This window comes from Danio aesculapii, chromosome 22 (assembly GCF_903798145.1).
Source record: "Danio aesculapii chromosome 22, fDanAes4.1, whole genome shotgun sequence".
NCBI classification, from domain to species: Eukaryota; Metazoa; Chordata; class Actinopteri; order Cypriniformes; family Danionidae; genus Danio; species Danio aesculapii.
The window spans coordinates 4026674-4046349 of NC_079456.1; the positions used below are offsets into that span (position 1 = coordinate 4026674).

At 38.3% G+C, this 19676-nt stretch overlaps 1 protein-coding gene across 1 annotated transcript; it reads right to left on the reverse strand.

Moving 5' to 3' along the window:
- Nucleotides 1-1599: 1599 nt before the first annotated feature.
- Nucleotides 1600-19064, reverse strand: tbxa2r (thromboxane A2 receptor). Its single transcript, XM_056447861.1, has 4 exons — nt 18987-19064; nt 11658-12234; nt 9126-9377; nt 1600-3535 (listed from the first exon to the last, which is right to left on the reverse strand). The coding sequence occupies exons 2-4, from the start codon at nt 12183-12185 to the stop codon at nt 3200-3202; spliced, it is 1116 nt and encodes a 371-aa protein (XP_056303836.1). The 5' UTR covers nt 12186-12234; nt 18987-19064; the 3' UTR covers nt 1600-3199.
- Between the last annotated feature and the right edge of the window lie 612 nt (nt 19065-19676).

Sequence of the window (19676 nt, forward strand, 5' to 3'; positions counted from 1 at the left end):
GAAAAGCTAAGTTGCTGCCGGAAGTGGTGTTAGCGAGGCCAGCAGGGGGCGCTCAACCTGTAGTCTGTGTGGGTCCTAACACCCCAGTATAGTGAAGGGGACTCTATACTGCTCTATATCCGCCATCTTTCGGATGAGATGTTAAACTGAGGTCCTGACTCTCTGTGGTCGTTAAAAATCCCAGGATGTCCTTCAAAAGAAAGAGTAGGGGTTTAACCCCGGCATCCTGGCCAGATTTGCACTGGCCTCTGTCTATCATGATCTCCTAACCATCCCCATATCATAATTGGCTTCATCACTCTGTCTCCTCTCCACCAATCAGCAGGTGTGTGGTGTGCAGTCTGGCACAATATGGCTGTCGTCGCATCCTCCAGGTGGATGCTGCACACTGGTGGTGGATGAGGAGACCCCCCCCCCCCAAAAAAAAATGTTTCCAAAAAAGCGCTGTATAAATGTAAGGAATTATTATTATTATTAAAGATGTTGACGTTACATCCATTTCCTTGACTGCAAATTGGAGCAAGATGCAGTTGTTCAGCAAAGATAGAGAGTATCTGTTTGTCTAGCTTTGGTCGGACATTAGCCAAATAGCTGGCATTTAAACACGTGAGTCTCATTGAGACTAAAGAAGAGTAAATTTGGGAAAGGAATCAAAACTGCAGTTTTCTTAAAATGAGTCCAGTCTGCAAGTTTCTGTACATTTTCTTGAACAGTGTCTCTTTTCACGTGCACATAAGTTGGCATGTCTACAGCTCAAACCTGAGCTTCTAGAATGTGTCCAACAAGAGTTTCTCGGCTGTTAGCTTTTTAACTAAAGAGTCATCAACAATAATCATGACACATGACCAACATTTGGTGGCAAATCAGACTTTTCTATGAGACACACTCATTACAGTAGTTAAAGTGTTAATTTGGAACAAGATGCAGCTGTTGTACAACAGTAGAGTGTATCTGCTTGTCTAGCCTTGGTCGAACATTATCCAAATAGCTGGCATTTAAACACGTGTGTGTGAGTCTCATTGACAAAACAAAAGGAGAGTAAATTTGAGAAGCGAGCCAAAACTGCAGTTTTCCCCAAAATGAGTCGAGTCTGCAAGTTTTTGTACATTTTCTTTAATTCGTCTCTTTTCAAGCACATGTAAGTCTGAATCTTAAATATACAGTAAATGTCTTAAACCTGTTCAACAAAGCTCTTGGCTGTCAGCACTTTTCTTAAAGAAAGAAAGGGCCCAAAGGTCTATAGTAGTCAACATTTGAAGTGGATCACAACCTTTCACCAAAGTCATACTACTGAACAAGAGCCATTCCTGTCTTAGGACACTTTTTGATCCACATCAAATGTTGACTGCTGTATATCTGGGAACTGAGTTAAAACTGCACAGTTTATCTAAGATGAGATCTATGCTAACACTGTTCCTGTCCAATTGGTCATCTTGGCCCAAATCAGACATTTGCATGAGACCTTTCATTGGTATCGAAAGTGAGTCAAGAGTGTCATGCACAGGTAAGTTTATATGGCTTTGTTTGGACATTATCCTAACAGTTGTTTCAAGTCTGTATTTCTTGGAAGTGAGTGAAAACTCTTAAAAGAGCTCAGTCTGCAAGTTTCTATGTTTATTTCTCTAAACAGTCTCTTTGGTCATGGTCCCAATGTCACATTGGTGTGCCCATTTGGCCCAAAACAAGACCTTTCGATGAGACTTTTTCATTGTTACAGAAGTTCAATTCAATTCAATTCACCTTTATTTGTATAGCGCTTATACAATGTAGATTGTGTCAAAGCAGCTTCACATAAAAGGTCATAGTAAATTGGAACAGTGTAATTCAGTTTGTAGAGTCAGGATTTGTTCAATATGCATCTACTTGTCTGGCTTTGGTTGAACATCACAGTTTTCATTCTGTGAGTTTAAATGTTTCCCAATCAGTGTCCATTGGTCACGTCCTCAGTGCCCCATAGGTCAGATTGGTCATTTAGCCCAAATCAGACATTTTCATGAACATTTCTATTGTTACAGAAGTAGAGTTTTCATTTGGTAAATGAAGCACAGGTAAAGGTGCATCTGCTTGTTTGGCTTTGGTTGAACATTCCAGTTTTCCCAAAAGTGCCTAGTCTGCACATTTTCAATGAACAGTGTCCCAATGGCCAGCTTGGTAATCTGACCCCCAATCAGACCTTACCATGAGACTTTTAATTGTTACAGAAGTAAGGATTTGTGATATGCATCCTCTTGCCTGACTGTTTTTAGACATTACAGTTTTTCCAATAGAGCCCAGTCTGCAAATTTCTGTTTTCTGAACAGCGTCCTTAAAGTCAAAGTTTCAGTGTCCCGTTGGCCAGCTTGATAAATTGACCCTAAATCAGACCTTTGCATGAGATTTTTAAATGTTATAAGTAGCGCTCTATTTTAAAGATCTAAGCACATAGTCTAAAGCACATGATGCAGGTGCGCTTACGAAGGGCAAGTACGAATCTACTTTTGCTATTTTAAGGATTGAAAAAATAGTTGTCGCACCTTGTGCATGGTCTAAAAGGGTTATCCTTGTTCGTTAAGGGTGGTTTGGGCGTGCAATAAACGAATAAGAGTCTCATCTCCCATATCCCTTAATAGTGAGTTGCGAATTCCCTATTTACATGACGGATTTGTAAGTGGAAAAACTGAATGCTGCACTGGCGAGGAAACGGATCTGCTCATGCACAGCATCTATGACAATAGAACGAGCAAAATTTACCAAAGCCCCTAGAGGTGAAGGACGCAATGAAGGAGGTAGCGGCTTTCATATTTATGTAGACAATAACATTCTTTACATTTGAATCCTTTCGATTTCATATTTAAAGATGTTGTTCGTGTGGTGCTGCGCATCCCTGTGTGTGTAATAAGCATGTTTATGTGCGTTTCGGACTGGCGTATTACTAATGCACTCTTTGAATAACAACAACAAAATAAAAACTGCCACTGACTAGAGCTTTTCAGTTGATCAATGGCACTGTCTATTTCAGTTACCTCAAATAGCAATGCATCAACAATGCGCCTCCATTTCAGCATGCCTATATGGGTGCACCAATGAGTGCAAATTCATTTGATATTTAAACAACATGGTGCATGATGGAAACCGATACCTGCGCTGGGATGAGACTAGTAAAACACTTGACTCATGCATTGCACCAAATATGCAATAGGCTCCGTAGAGTCAATATTTGCTAAATGGAAGTTGCAGAAGTGTTCAGCACAGGTAAAGGTGTATCCTCTTGTCTGGCGATGTTTGGATTTGGCCGAATGTGATCCAGACGGTCAAGCGTTCCTCCAAGAGAGGCTCGTGTTAGTTTGCGAAATGACGTAGAGAGCGTTGGGTAAAGGCTGGCGATGGATCCGCGGGACCAGTCCATTTTGGGAGCGACTCGCTTCAATATGGCACGTCGGAATAGGATGTAAACCCAGGGATCCAATACTTGATTTCCCGTCGCAAACCGAAGCCAGAGGAGCAGGTATCGAACATCGAGCTCGCTTCCTGACAGCACGGTCTGCGCAATAAACACCTGTTAGAGTAAAAACAATGAGTAAGTGTGAGAGAAATGCAAGAACAAACATTGAACACGAGCCAACACTTGAACTCCACTCTATTAAATAAACACAATGACGTAAACATTGCGGTCCCCCCACAGCCTTCATCATCTCGACATGTTTATGAAAACTAATGGATTTCTGCAATGAGAATCTCCAGAGAGTTTCATCTGGGGATGTTGGACAGAAACAGTTTCCAGGAACGTAATAATAACTTTCATCATGATGATGCTAAATATATTCACCCTAAAGATATATGAGGAATATTTACTAAATATTTTTGCTTGTGTGTTTCAAAATATATTTTTTATCAGGTGAATCTCAAGAAACACATACCAGTGAAATGCAATAAAAATGTATAAACTATTTTTATTTGTTTATTTTGAGTTTTATTTTATATTATGATGAATATTAAAGTTATTATAGTGAAATACACAACACAAATAAATAGATGTTGGAAATAAAGTCCACATTAAGACAGTAGAAAGCTTTTTTTAGCATGAAATCGGCTGATTTGTTGTTGTTGTTGTTGTTGTTGTTGCTGAGGCTTTGTGTGGCAAAAGGGTTTGTTGTTAAGAACACACAGTATAATACAGCAACACAGCAATAATGGTATAGTGAGCTACGCATTTCTCAATCATTGACCTTTGCAGAGCGTTTACTCCACAAAACACACATTTTGCATTCACTGATCACTGAAAGTTTCTGCCAAAATATTATAGATTGTATATTTATTAATACAAAGAAAATATGGGATACAGGTATTAAATAACATGGCTTTGCTTTATTAAATGTAAAATAATATTTTAAATATTTAAAAGTTAATTTATATTTATTTAGAAACTATTTATAAAGGCATTTATATTAAATATTTAAATGTCATCATTTGTGTCCTGAATTTACCTACTGTTTATACATATGTATATATACACACTCACCGGCCACTTTATTATGTACACCTTACTAGTACCGGGTTGGGCCCCATTTTTGACTTCAGAACTGCCTTAATCATTCATGGAATAGATTCAACAAGGTATTGGAAATAATCCTCCGAGATTTTGGTTCATGTTGACATGATAGTATCACACAGTTGCTGCAGATTTGTCGGCTGAACATCCATGATGCGAATCTCCTGTTCCACCCCATCCCAAAGGTGCTCTATTGGATTGAGCTCTGGTGACTGTGGAGGCCATTTGAGTACCGTGAACTCATTGTCATGTTCGAGAAACCAGTCTGAGAGGATTCAGCTTTATGACATGGTGTGTTATCCTGCTGGAAGTTGCCATCAGAAGATGGAGACACTGTGGTCATAAAGGGATGGACATGGTCAGCAACAATACTCAGGTAGGCTGTGGCGTTGACTCGATGCTCAATTGGTACTAACGGGCCCAAAGTGTGCCAAGAAAATATCCCCCACACTATTACACCACCACCACCAGCCTGAGCCACTGATTCAAGGCAGGATGGATCCATGCTTTCATGCTGTTCACGCCAAATTCTGACCCGACCATCCGAATGTGGCAGCAGAAATGGAGACTCATCAGACCAGGCAACGCTTCTCCAATCTTCTATTGTCCAGTTTTGGTGAGCCTGTGTGAATTGTAGCCTCAGTTTCCTGTTCTTAGCTGACAGGAGTGGCACCCGGTGTGGTCTTCTGCTGCTGTAGCCCATCTGCCTCAAGGTTGGACGTGTTGTGTGTCCAGAGATGCTCTTCTGCAAACCTTGGTTGTATCGAGTAGTTATTTGAGTTACTGTCGTCTTTCTATCAGCTGAAACCAGTCTGGCCATTCTCCTCTGACCTCTGGCATTAATAAGGCATTTGCGCCCACAGAACTGCCGCTCACTGGATATTTCCTCTTTTTCAGACCATTCTCTGTAAACCCTAGAGATGGTTGTGCATGAAAATCCCAGTAGATCAACAGTTTCTGAAATCACTTAAATCACTAAAAGTCACTTAAATCCCCTTTCTTCCCCATTCTGATGCTCGGTTTGAACTGCAGTAGATCATTATGACCATGTCTACCGGCCTAAATGCATTGAGTTGCTGCCATGTGATTAGAGAAATTTGCGATAACGAGCAGTTGGACAGGTGTACCTAATAAAGTGGCCTGTGAGTGTGTGTGTGTGTGTGTGTATATATATATATATATATTCAGGTATATTCTTATAATTCTTAGTTCACGTTATAAAATTCACTAACTAATGAAGCTTTATTGTGATGTTTGACCAGTAAATCTATTAATGTAGTTAATATTTATCTAAAAAGAATATATAAAAGCATTTATACAAGACATGTATATAATGTATATAATTGGAATTTAAAAGTAGAAAATACTTTAAATGCAACACAATGGTTTACAACCTTTAACAAAGTGTCTTTATTTGAAGAAACATCAAAGTGCATTTAATCCAGCACACAATTGGCTAGCTTTAAGTTTCAGTTTTGTTATAAATACAGTACATTGTGTGCATGTTTGCCGAGCACTTCCTGTTCTTTCCTCTAAACAGGAAATGGTTTTTGCCCTCAGTCTTATCAGTATTTCTCACATGAAACTCCTCAACTTGAGAAAAGCAGACAGTTTCCTGAGTGGAAAAGCTGTTAGTGTGCTTTCTGAGGAGTGAAACGGCACCTGTGTCACTCGGCGTTCACAGATACACTAATGCTCAAAAACAGCGTCACGGACAATTGAGGTGATTACAGGAGTGCTTTTCAATATGAGAGTTCAGAACAGATGCTGCGACATCTGGACCTTAAATGAGTCTGGATTTACAGAAAATCACGTCCAGTACACTGTAACAACATACAAAACGACTTTCTGCCTTTTTAGTGCACTTAAGAATGTTCCTACACAGTAAGCTGCATATACAAGTGCATATATTTTTTTGCATTTTAAGAGCTTTCTAGAATTAAACACCAGTTTTTATCTTTTAAAATCTCTCTCCTAGACTTCAAAGAATGTGTTTTGCATTTAAGACCATATTAGATTTCAAGAACAACTTTCGTTTTTTTTAAAAGCTCACTAAATTTCAAAACCAACTTTTGTATTTTAAGAGCTTTCTAGATTTCAAGAACAGTTTTCATCTTTTAAAAGCTCACTACTAGACTTCAAAAACAAAAACATGTTTGCCATTTTTAAGAGCTTTATAAATTTAAAGAACAGTATTTACTTTCCTAAAAGCACACTAATAGATTTCGTAAATATATTTTGCATTTTAAAAGCTTTCTAGATTTCAAGAAGTTTTCATCTTTTAAAAGCTCACTACTAGACGTCAAGAAACAACTTTCGTATTTTAAGAACTTTCTAGATTTCAAGAACAGTTTTCATCTTTTAAAAGCTCACTACTAGACGTCAAGAAACAACTTTCGTATTTTAAGAGCTTTCTAGCTTTCAAGAACAACTTTTAACTTTTCTAAAAGCTCACTATTAGACTTCAAAAACATGTTTGCCATTTTAAGAGCTTTGTAGATTTAAAGAACAGTTTTTACTTTCCTAAAAGCACACTAATAGATTTCGTAAATATATTTTGCATTTTAAAAGCTTTCTAGATTTCAAGAAGTTTTCATCTTTTAAAAGCTCACTACTAGACGTCAAGAAACAACTTTCGTATTTTAAGAGCTTTCTAGATTTCAAGAAGTATTCGCTTTTCTAAAAGCACAGAACTAGATGTCAAAAACATCTTTTGCATTTTAAAAGCTTTCTAGATTTCAAGAACTGTTTTTGTCTTTTAAAAGCTCACAAACTAGATTTAAAAAAACTATTTTATCATTTAAGAGCGTACTATATTTTAAGAACAGTAGACAATAAGAACAATCTTTGTATTTTAAAAGCTTTCTAGATTTCAAGAACAGTTTTTATTTTTAAAAAGCTCCCTAAAAACATCTTTGTTTTCTAAAAGCTTTCTAGATTTCAAAAACAGTTTTCATCTTTTAAAAGCTCACTAACTAGAAACAACTTTCGTATTTTAAGAACTTTCTAGATTTCAAGAACAGTTTTCGCTTTTCTAAAAGCACAGAATTAGATGTCAAGAAAAATTTTTAGTATTTTAAGTGCTTTCTAGATTTCAAGAACAGCTTCCATTTTTAAAAAGCTTCCTACTAGATTTAAAAAAAACATTTTTATATTTTAAAAGCTTTTTAGACTTCAAGAAAGTTTTCGTCTTTTAAATGCTCACTACTAGACATCAAGAAACAATTTTCATATTTTAAGAGCTTGATAAATTTTAAGAACAGTTTTCGTCTTTTAAAAGCTCACTACTAGATGCCAAGAAACAGTTTTTGTATTTTAAGAGCGTACAAAATTTCAAGAACAGTTTTCGCTTTTCTAAAAGCACACTACTGGACTTCAAAAACATCTTTTGCATTTTAAAAGCTTTCTAGATTTCAAGAACAGTTTTTGTCTTTTAAAAGCTCACAAACTAGATTAAAAAAAAACAATTTTATCATTTTAAGAGCGTACTATATTTTAAGAACAGTTTTCGTCTTTTAAAAGCAAATTACTAAACAATAAGAACAATTTTTGTATTTTAAAAGCTTTCTAGATTTCAAGAATAGTTTTCATCTTTTAAAAGCTCACTAACTAGAAACAACTTTCGTATTTTAAGAGCTTTCTAGATTTCAAGAACAGTTTTCGCTTTTCTAAAAGCACAGAATTAGATGTCAAGAAACAATTTTAGTATTTTAAGAGCTTTCTAGATTTCAAGAACAGCTTTTATTTTTAAAAAGCTTCCTACTAGATAAAAAAAAAACATTTTTATATTTTAAAAGCTTTTTAGACTTCAAGAAAGTTTTCGTCTTTTAAATGCTCACTACAAGACATTAAGAAACAATTTTCATATTTTAAGAGCTTGATAAATTTTAAGAACAGTTTTTGTCTTTTAAAAGCTCACTACTAGATGCCAAGAAACAGTTTTTGTATTTTAAGAGCGAACAAAATTTCAAGAACAGTTTTAGCTTTACTAAAAGCACACTACTGGACTTCAAAAACATCTTTTGCATTTTAAAAGCTTTCTAGATTTCAAGAACAGTTTTTGCTTTTTTTAAAGCACACTAATAGATTTCACAACTAATTTTCTCATTTTAAGAGCATACTAGATTTTAAGAGGTTAAAATTTTTAAAAAACTCACCACTAGGCGTCAATTTTCGTATTTTATAAGTAAAAGAGATTTCAAAACAGTCTTCAATTTAAATGGATTAAAAATTGCACACTAGATTTCAAAACAAATTTTCACATTTTAAGAGCGTACTATATATTTTTTTGCATTATAAGCATTTTCAAGAGGACAGTTTTCACTCTTTCACAGTATCCTAGATATCAAATACATTTTTTGATATGAATGCAGTGTTTCTCAACCATGTTCATGGAGGCCCACCAGCTCTGCACATTTTCCAATCTCCTTAACCAAACACACCTGGTTCAGATCATCAGCTCATTAGCAGGGAAGATCTGTAATGGGTGTGACAGACAATAGAGACATCCAGAACATGCAGTGCTGGTGGTCCTCCAGGAACGTGGTTGAGAAACACAGCATTAGACGTTGATTGTGTTCAGTTGTCCACCACTCACCAGCAGAGGGCACCAGCAGATGGAGGCGATCACCATGATCAAGATGAGCTGCACCATCATTTCCACCTCATAGTCACGTCTCCTTTGAGCGCCGTCGGCTCCACAACACACCCTTAATAACGTGACCACGCTCACTGTGTTCAGCAGGAACGACACGGCCAGAGAGGTCAAACCCACCAGCGAGAAGATAAGACCGAACGTCATATCCAGAGGAGCAGAGCTGATGTTGAGGAAGCACCAGGAACCGGGAACCTGGAGGTAAGGGTGGGCAATATGGAAAAAACATAATATCTCGATTTTTACAAGAGTCAAATTAGTCATGGAAGGAGTAATTGAAAATATTAGAGAATAATAGGTTGAGTTGTTAGAAAAGGTCTGTTGAATTGTTACAAAATATTGCACACCCCTGGTGCTGATGTACATCATGACTGATTCAACGACTTAGAGTCAATTATTCTGCTTAGGCTACATTTAAACAGCAGATGGTGCTCTAGACTAGATTTCAACAGCAGATGGTGCTCTAGACTAGTTTTGAATAGCAGATGGTGCTCTAGGCTAGTTTTGTTTTTTTAAGATGTATTTTTGGCCTTTTTGCCTTTATTAAGTTGATAGGACAGTATTTCAGACAGGAAGTGAAGTGGGAGAGGAAGAGGGGGTAGGGATGGGAAATGTCCTCGGGCCAGGATTTGAACTCGGGACACCCTGAAGTGCTACTGCACCATATGTCAGCGCACTAACCACTAGACTATAGCCCAGACAAAGTTTTTAATAGAATATGACGCTCTAGGTTAGTTTTTAACAGCAGGTTGCATTTTAGGCCATTTTTTAACACCAGATGGCGCTCTAGGCTAGTTTTTAAACAGCAGACGGCACTCTAAGCTAGTTATTAACAGCAGATTGAGCTCTAAGCTAGTTTGTAACAGCAGGTGGTGCTCTAGGCTAGTTTTAATCAGCAGATGGTGCTCTAGCATTGTTTTGAACGGCAAGTCCCGTACCTCCCTCAGGACATGCGCTAGAGATTTTTATCGTAATATACTAAAAACAGTGATTGCTGTAACAACTTGTCAATGACAGGGAAGCGTTGTCTCTTAATTGATGAGTTATCATGTCAATGGCAGGGGAAAGGGTTAATCATCCACAATCAAAAATGAACATATCGCACACCTCTACCTGCAGGTGGTAGTGGCCCAAACCCACCAACAAGAGCAGGTTAATGGAGTTTTACCACAATATACCTAAAAATAGTACATTTCTGTAAAAAACGCTTCGTCTCTTAATTGACAAGTTATCTCATCAAGACCCAGTAGTCCCGTACCTCCCTCAGGACATGCGCTAGAGCTTTTAACCCTAATATAGCTAAAACACGGACTGCCATAACTTGACAATAGCATTGTCCCTTAATTGACGAATGTTATCTCATCAAGACCCTGACCTGGAAGTCCTGTACCTCCCTCAGGACAAGCGTTAGAGCTTTTTTTATGTAACATACATAAACACAGATTGCTGTAAAAACTTGTCGATGGTCAGGAAGCATTGTCTTTTAATTGGCAAGTTATGTCGTCAATGGCAGGTAAAGGGCTAATTATCCAGAATCAAACATGATCATATCGCACACCCCTACCTGCAGGTGGTGGTAGTGGCCCAAAACCACCAACAGGAGCAGGTTAATAGAGTTATACCATAATATACCTAAAAGTTAAATTTCTGTAAAAACTGGTCAATGGTGGGGAAGCGTAGTCTCTTAATTGATTAGTTATCTCATCTGAGAAGTCCCGTACACCTCTCAGGATATGCGCTAGTGCTTTTTACCATAATATTCCTAAAACATGGATTTTCATAACTCGTCAATTGCAGGGAAGCGTTGTCTCTTAATTGACAAGTTATCTCATCAAGATGTAGACCTAGAAGTCCTGTACCTCCGCCAGGACAAGCGTCAGAGCTTTTTAATGTAATATACCTAAACACAGATTGCTGTAAAAACTTGTCGATGGTTGGGAGGCATTGCCTCTTAATTGGCAAGTTCAAACCCACCAACGGGAGCAGGTTAACAGAGTTTTATCATAATATACCTAAAACTAAAATTTCTGTAAAAATTTGTCAATGGTGGGAAAGCATAGTCTCTTAACTGAAATTGAAACAAACATTGCTGTAAAAAATTGGTGGAGTTATCTCATCAAGACCCAGACGAAGAAGTCCTGTACCTCCCTTAGGACAAGCTTTAGGGCAGGGGTGCCCAATCCTGTTTCTGGAGATCTACCTTCCTGAAGAATTCAGCTGCAACCTTGATCAAACACACCTGTCTGTAATTACCAAGCTTTCCTTCATATCCTACTTAGTTGGTTTAGTTGTGTTTGATTAGGGTTGGAGCTGAATTCTGCAGGAAGGTACATATTCAGGAACAGGATTGGGCACCCCTACGCTGGAGGTTTATACCATAATATACCTAAAACACTGTTTGCTGTAACAACTGGTCAATAGGGGAGAAAGAGTTAATCATCCACAATCAAAAATGATCATATCAAACACCCCTACCTGCAGGTGATAGTGGCCCAATCCCACCAACGGGAGCAGGCTAATGGAGCCTGCGGTCACCCAAACTAACGCCACTGTCCAGCAAACTCTAGTGTTGGACATGGAGGATCGAGCGAAGGGTCGATTTATGCCTACAAATCTCTCCACAGCCATGACCGCGCCAAGAAGCAGCGGACAGAGTCCATAGAAGACCATTGACATGCCCATGAAGTTGCAGAAGTGGCACTGAGGGTCCAGTTGGCGCCAGTTGAAGTGCGTGATATGGTAAGACACCACGATGGAGCCGGTCACCAGTAAACCCATGAAGTCCGTGAAGACCAGCCCGCCGAGGAACAGCAGGAAGGAGGATCGCGAGCGGCTCTTGGTGTGGTGGAAGGTCTTGGCTAAAACCAGCAGAGCAAAGAGGTTGGAGCTCAGGCCGAGTCCACTGAAGACAGCAGAGAAGTAGGCGGAGGCGATGGTGTGGTTGTGCTTGAATGGAGGAGTGTTGGTGGAGAAGCACAGAGGAGTCATGTTGGTTGACGCCATCGCTTTTGTTGGTAGAGAATACCAGCGGGGAATTCAGCTTTTGATCATCCTGGGAAAAAAACACAAATGGGGATTAATGTAGTTGTGGGTGTTGATTGAGCGAGTTATTTTATTTTTTGGCTAGTGATTTGCAGTTGGTGATGCACATAGTCATTTACTCTGCTAGGCTAGTTTTTATCGGTAGACGGCGCTCTAAACTAATTTTTACTAGCTGATGGAGCTCTAGACTAATTTTTAACAGCAGATGGCTCTCTAGACTCATTTATAACAGCTGATGACGCTCTAGACTACTTTTTAACAGCAGATGCCTCTCTAGACTCATTTATAACAGCTGATGACGCTCTAGACTACTTTTTATCAGCTGACAATGCTCTAGGAAAGTTAACAGCTGATGGCTCTCTAGACTAGTTTTTATCAGCAGATGGCGCTCTAGACTAATATTTAACAGCTGATAGAGCTCTAGGCTAGTTTTAAACAGCAGAAGGTGCTCTAGGCGAGTTTTTAACAGTAGATGGCACTTACAGCTAGTTTTTTTTAAAAGGAGAAAGCGCTTTAGGCTAGCTTTTAACAGCAGATGGTACTCTAGACTGGTTTTTACTAGCAGATGACACTCTAGACTAGTTTTAAACAACAGACGGTGCTCTAGACTAGTTTTTACCAGCAGTAGGTGCTCTAGGCTAGTTTTTAACAGCAAAAGGTGCTCTAGGCTAGTTTGTAACAGTAGATGGCGTTTTCAGCTAGTTTTTTTTAACAGGAGATAGCACTTTAGGCTAGTTTTTAACAGCAGATGGTACTTTAGACTGGTTTTTACCAGCAGATGACACTCTAGGCTAGTTTTTCAACAGCAGACGGTGCTCTAGACTAGTTTTTCCAGCAGATGATGCTCTAGGCAAGTTTTTAACAGCAGATGGTGCTCTAGACTGGTTTTTACCAGCAGATGACACTCTAGGCTAGTTTTTAACAGCAGACGGTGCTCTAGACTAGTTTTTACCAGCAGATAGAGCTCTAGGCTAGTTTTTAACAGCAGATGGTGCTCTAGGCAAGTTTTTAATAGCAGATGGTGCTCTAGGCAAGTTTTTAACAGCAGATTGTGCTCTAGGCAAGTTTTTAACAGCAGATGGTGCTCTAGACTGGTTTTTACCAGCAGATGACACTCTAGACTAGTTTTAAACAGCAGACAGCGCTGTAGGCTAGTTTTTAATCAGCAGAAGGTGCTCTAGGCAAGTTTTTAAGAGCAGACAGCACTTTAAGCCAGTTATTTTCAGCAGTCTGCGTTCTAAGCTACTTTTTAACAGCAGACAGCACTCTATGCTAGTTCTTAACACCAGATGGTGCTCTAGTTTTTTTAAAGCTGATGGTGCTCTAGGTTAGTTTTCAACAGCAGACAGCGCTTGAAGCCAGTTATTTTCAGCAGTCAGTGCTCTAGGCTAGTCTTTAACAGCAGATGTCACTCTATGCTAGTTTTAAACAGCAGATGGCTGTCTCGGCTAGTTTTTAACAGCAGACGGCGCTCTAGGCTAGAGTTTAACAACAGATGTCGCTCTATGCTAGTTTTTAGCAGCAGATGGTGCTCTAGGCTGGTTTTAAACAGCCGATAGCACTCTCGGTTAGTTTTTAACAGCAGACGTCGCTCTAGGCTCTCATTACTCGTTTATAATGCGTTAGTTTAAAATGCACATTAAAACAGGTCGACTAAATAATTTACAGAATTTGACTTATAATATAGTATCCGTTTAATCCAAAGCAGCGATTTTACTTTAAAAATAATATACTGCATAAAAGTTTCACAATTAAATAGACGTTTCTATCCCATCTGTTCAAGACAGTAATTTGATTAATTCCTGGGAAAGTATAGTGACATCTGAACAATATATATGAACATTTTTGCAAACAGTTAAACATATTTCACATATCTTTCAATTAGACAAAAATGATCTAATGACGAAGAGCAACAATTCATCCTGCGGGGAAAAACACAACGGTAAATGATTGTACTTGTGGCTCTTGTTTGGGTGAGTCATTTTGTTTTGCTAAACCGAATGAACGAGTCATGTTTTCCTATTGGCTTGTGCAATAGTACAGCACAAATGATTCCAAACAGACAGACTGAAACTAAAATATCAAGTCTGATGGACAAAACGTGTCTGCGGGAGGTCGGATAAACCTGTTATTGACGTCAACAGATGCAGTCATATACTGTTATTGTCCATTTCAAATCTGACAGATCACAGCACCAACAAACAATCCTCAAAAGTAGCATCTGCTAATGGAAGGTTTCACATAATTTCTTTATATTTATAATCAATTAGAAACACTTGGTTATTTTGCACTTGATGATTGGTCCCTATTAAACAAAGTAAGACATCTTTTTCTTATACACAGTTTGGTAGCCAATAAGTCTTTTGAGCAGTAATTAGAACCATTTATATGGCCAGATATTAAAAAGTCCAGGTAAGGTAAGTTTTGATGATGGTTCTTGCTGGTATTTTGCTGGTCGTCAACTGCTTTAAGCTGGTTCTTGCTGGTTTAAAGTGGTTCTTGTTGATCATGAGCTGGTTTAAACTGGTTCTTTGCTGGTCATGAGCTGGTTTAGGCTGGTTCATTGCTGGTCTTGAGTTGTTTCATTCTGGTCACAAGCTAATTTATGCTGGTTGTTTCTAGTCCTGAGCTGCTTTAAACTGTTTTTTTGGCTGTGAGCTGGTTCCTACTAGTCATGAACTGATTTAAGCTGGTTCTTTCTGGTCCTGAGATAGTTTAAGCTGGTTCTTGTTGGTTATGAGATGGTTTAAGTTGGTTCTTACTGGTCTTGAGCTGGTTTAAGCTGGTTCTTGTTGGTAATGAGCTGGTTTAATCTGGTCCTGAGCTAGTTTAAGCTGGTTCTTACTGTCCATGAGCTGGTTTAAACTGGTTCTTGTTGGTCATGAGCTGGTCTAAGCTGGTTCTTACTGGTCATGACCTGATTTAAACTGGTTCTTGTTGATTATGAGCTGGTTTAAACTAGTTCTTACTGATCTTGAGCTAGGTTAAGCTAGTTCTTGTTGGTCATGAACTGGTTTAAGTTGGGTCTTATTGGTCTTAAGCTAATTTAAGATGATTTTTACTGGTTGTTTGCTGGTATAACCTGACTCTTGTTTGTTTAAGCTGGTTCTTGGAAGTCCTGAGCTGCTTTAAACTGGTTCTTTCTGGCCCTGAGATAGTTTAAGCTGGTTCTTGTTGGTCATGAGATGGTTTAAGTTGGTTCTTACTGGTCTTGAGCTGGATTAATCTGGTACTTGTTGGTAATGAGCTGGTTTAATCTGGTCCTGAGCTGGTTTAAGCTAGTTCTTACTGGCCATGAGCTGGGTTAAACTGGTTCTTGCATGTTTAAGCTGGTTCTTGCTAGTCCTGAGCTGCTTTAAGCTGGTTCTTTCTGGCCCTGAGATAGTTTAAGCTGGATCTTATTGGTCATGAGCTGGTTTAAGGTGGTTCTTGTTGGTAATGAGCTGGTTTAATCTGGTCCTGAGCTGGTTTAAGCTGGTTCTTACTGGTCATGAGCGGGTTTAAACTGGTTCTTGTTGGTCATGAGCTGGTCTAAGCTAGTTCTTACTGGTCATTACCTAATTTAAACTGGTTCTTGTTGGTTATGAGCTGGTTAACACTGGTTCTTACTGATCTTATGCTAGGTTAAGCTGGTTCTTATTGGTCTTTAGCTATTTTAAGATGATTTTTTCTGGTCATGTGCTGGTTTAACCTCGCTCTTGCTTGTTTAAGCTGATTTTTGCAAGTCCTGAGCTGCTTTAAGCTGGTTCCTTCTGGCCCTGAGATAGTTTAAGCTGGTTCTTGTTGGTCATGAGATGGTTTAATTTGGTTCATAGTGGTCTTGAGCTGGTTTAATCTGGTTCTTGTTGGTAATGAGCTGGTTTAATCTGTTCCTAAGATGGTTTAAGCTGGTTCTTACTGGCCATGAGCTGGTTCTTGTTGGTCATGAGCTGGTCTAAGCTGGTTCTTGCTAGTCATAAACTGGTTAAAAGCTATTTAATTCTGGTTGTGATATGGTTTAGGCTGGTTCTTACTGGTCTGACTAGCACATGATCACCAAAGACCTAGCTTAAAACTGTAAAAGTACATCAAAAACCTGCCAGCATCCACCGGCAAATGCTGTTATTTCAGTAGGGTGTAAGTTCAGAAAATGGCATTAGAACTGAAACCATTTTCTCTCGTTTTGTGTCCCCACCCCTTCTCAAACCAAAGTACCCACTCTTGTGAGGATCTCAGATATACAGAGCATCTGTAATGTTTCCCTCTGAATGGTCAAGCGGCTCCACTTTGACCATTAAACATGAGCAACTTTATCGACAAACCACCGCTAAGATCGATAGCCTGAGTGTGTCACCTCGTCCATTACTTTCAGTCTGACTAAAACCTAAACCTCGGAGAGCAGAGGAGCCTAATGTCTGTTAACCAGACACAAACCTGCTCTAAACACAATCCAGACGGGGCTTTCAGAAACACCGCGCTGCTAATCCAATTGGACAAGAACACGAGGCTCTAAAAGCGAGTGGGTTGAGATTCATTCACGTTGAAACGAGAAGATGAGGTCAAATATGATTACGAGACATGCTGTTTTGCTGTGTAATAACATCATTATATGAGATTCGACATCATGCAACGGTTTTTGCAGCTCTTTCAGACACACTCATTTGGATGTAAATGGTAATAAAATTAATGGATTAAAGCTTCTTCAGATGAGAGTTTTGGGTTCTATATTGCACCAGAACTACAATATAAAAATAGTATTCAAAATATTTTATGCACTTAAAAGGAGTCGTTCACTTCCAGATGATGGACATCATTGACTTACACTCTGTAATTGTTTTGCATTAAAAAAAAATTTCCCTTATAATGAAACTCTTTGGATGCTAACATTCTTCAAAATATCTCCTTTTTTGCTTAACAGAAGAAACTAATAGAGATTTGAAATACATGAAGGTTAAGTAAATGAAGATTTAAATGATTTAACATGTTTCTATGCTTAAAATATTCTATCTTTAGGTAAAAAAAATCAAATTCAAGATTAAAATTAATTTTTGAAAACATTATTTGATTGTTTTGATCTATATTTAGACTATATTATAAGATTAAAATATCACATTTAAAATTTTCCACAAAAACTATATATACACTCACTGGCCACTTTATTAGATACATCTGTCCAACTGCTCGTTAATGCAAATTTTTAATCAGCCAATCACATGGCAGCAACTCAATGCATTTGGGCATGTAGACATGGTCAAGAGGATCTGCTGCAGTTCAAACCGAGCATCAGAATGGGGAAGAAAGGTGATTTAAGTGACTTTGAACGTGACATGGTTATTGGTGTCAGACGGGCTGGTCTGAGTATTTCAGAAACTGCTGATCGACTGGGATTTTCATGCACAACCATCTCTAGGGTCACCAAAATTGGACAATAGAAGATCGGAAAAACGTTGCCTGGTCTGAAAAGCCTCGTTTTCGCAAATCATTTCAGACTGGTTTCTCGAACATGACAATGAGTTCACTGTACTCAAATGGCCTCCACAATCACCAGAGCTCAATCCAATAGAGCAGCTTTGGGATGTGGTGGAATGGGTGATTCGCATCATGGATGTGCAGCCGACAAATCTGCAGCAACTGTGTGATGCTATCATGTCAACATGGAGCAAATTCTCTAAGGAATATTTCCAGTCTCTTGTTGAATCTATGCCATGAACGATTAAGGCAGTTCTGAAGACAAAAGGGGGTCCAATCCGATACTAGTAAGGTGTACCTGATAAAGTGGCCGGTGAGGGTATATTATAATAGAGTATAATTAATATATATTATACTTGTAAGTACATAGTAAATACATTTAATGGTGTTTATATATATATATATATATATATATATATATATATATATATATATATATATATATATATATATATATATATAAACTGTCATGTTTTAATTTATTTATTATTATTGGAATTTAACGTTCAGATGTAAATATACATGTGTTGTATATTACTTACACTGCCCTTAAAGACAAAGTGCAGTAAATAAACAAACACTAAAACTAAGTAAAATGCCTTTAAAGATTTACACCAGCCAGTCAGACATGTTGTGGAAAGATTAGTGGTTATGTGTTTTTGAAATGGGACAAAACTGAACCAGGAGACAGAACAGATGTTCCAAAGCACATTTAGCCCATTTAATGCCTGAGTCCAAAAACATTTTCCTTAAAATTATTATTATTTAATCTGTGTGTGAAATACATAGGCTTTACCTGCATTGAAAATATAGTAATTTAGTAAATACTATAGTGTTTTGAACCTCACACACTTGTCTTGAGTTATTAACAGTAGGTTACAGTTGCTATGGCAATACAACAACTATAGTAATATAAACAAATTACCCAATACTGTAGTTTTCTACAACTATAGTGCATATATTATATTACAACACACCAGTTTACTGTAGATAAGCTAAAGTATACTAGTTATTATCAGTTCACTATTATGTTGTAGCATTCGAGTTATCCTTTATAAATATATACAGTAGCCTATTATTTACTTGACTCCAGCATGGATAAAAACACTATAGTATTTAGTATAACAGCTCTGTATTTTTTCATGTGGTAGGCTACATCACATTCACAACACGTCAAACTCGCGCAACGTACATCCAGACACACACTTTATAAACATAAATCTATATCGCGCGAGACATACACGGCAAAAAGTTAAAAGTCAGCGACAGACATAGGAAGAAAAGCGTTTTGAAGGATTCAGAGTTAAACTTTACCTGAAAAAAAAACAGTGTAACAGTCCGGCGCGCTCCGTCAGTCTGTCGGCGGATCCCGGAGAGCAGATCCTTCACACACACACACACACACACACACACACACACAGAGAGACACTCACAGACACACTGAAGACTGATGATGATGGTGATGTTGATGATAATCAACCGATCCTCCTTTTCCCTCGCTGTTCCCGGAAGAAGCTTCAGATTATTATTTATTTACATATTTTTACATATTATTTTTGGCGATACGAGCGTAAATCTTTTTTATTAATGTGAAAACATTTATTCATTTCTTTTTGGCTTAGCCCCTTTATTAATCTGGAGTCGAAACAGCGGAATGAACCGCCAACTTATCCAGCATATGTTTTACGCAGCGGATGCCCTTCCAGCTGCAACCCATCACTGGGAAACATCCACACACATACACTACGAACAGTTTAGCTTACCCAAATCTTGTGGGGGAAACTGGAGGATCCAGAGGAAACCCACACTAACATGGGGAGAACATGCAAACTCCACACAGAAATGCCAACTGACGCTGCCGGGACTCGAACCAGCAACCTTCTTGCTGTGAGGCAATTGTGCTACTGCACCAAGGACTGTGCTGCCCCTTGTACCTATTTATTGTCAAAAACAGTTGTCAAAACAGTTGATGAGAGTGCAACAAGCTTGAAACTTTGAACATTA

Coding starts and splice junctions, on each gene's coding strand:
- tbxa2r (XM_056447861.1), bottom strand. CDS start 12,185: ATGGCGTCAACCAACATGACTCCTCTGTGCTTCTCCACCAACACTCCT. Junction 9,378..11,657: donor TGGGCCACTATCACCTGCAG/GTAGGGGTGTTT, acceptor CCTTACCTCCAG/GTTCCCGGTTCCTGGTGCTT. Junction 3,536..9,125: donor TCTGCTGGTGCCCTCTGCTG/GTGAGTGGTGGA, acceptor TTACTCTAACAG/GTGTTTATTGCGCAGACCGT.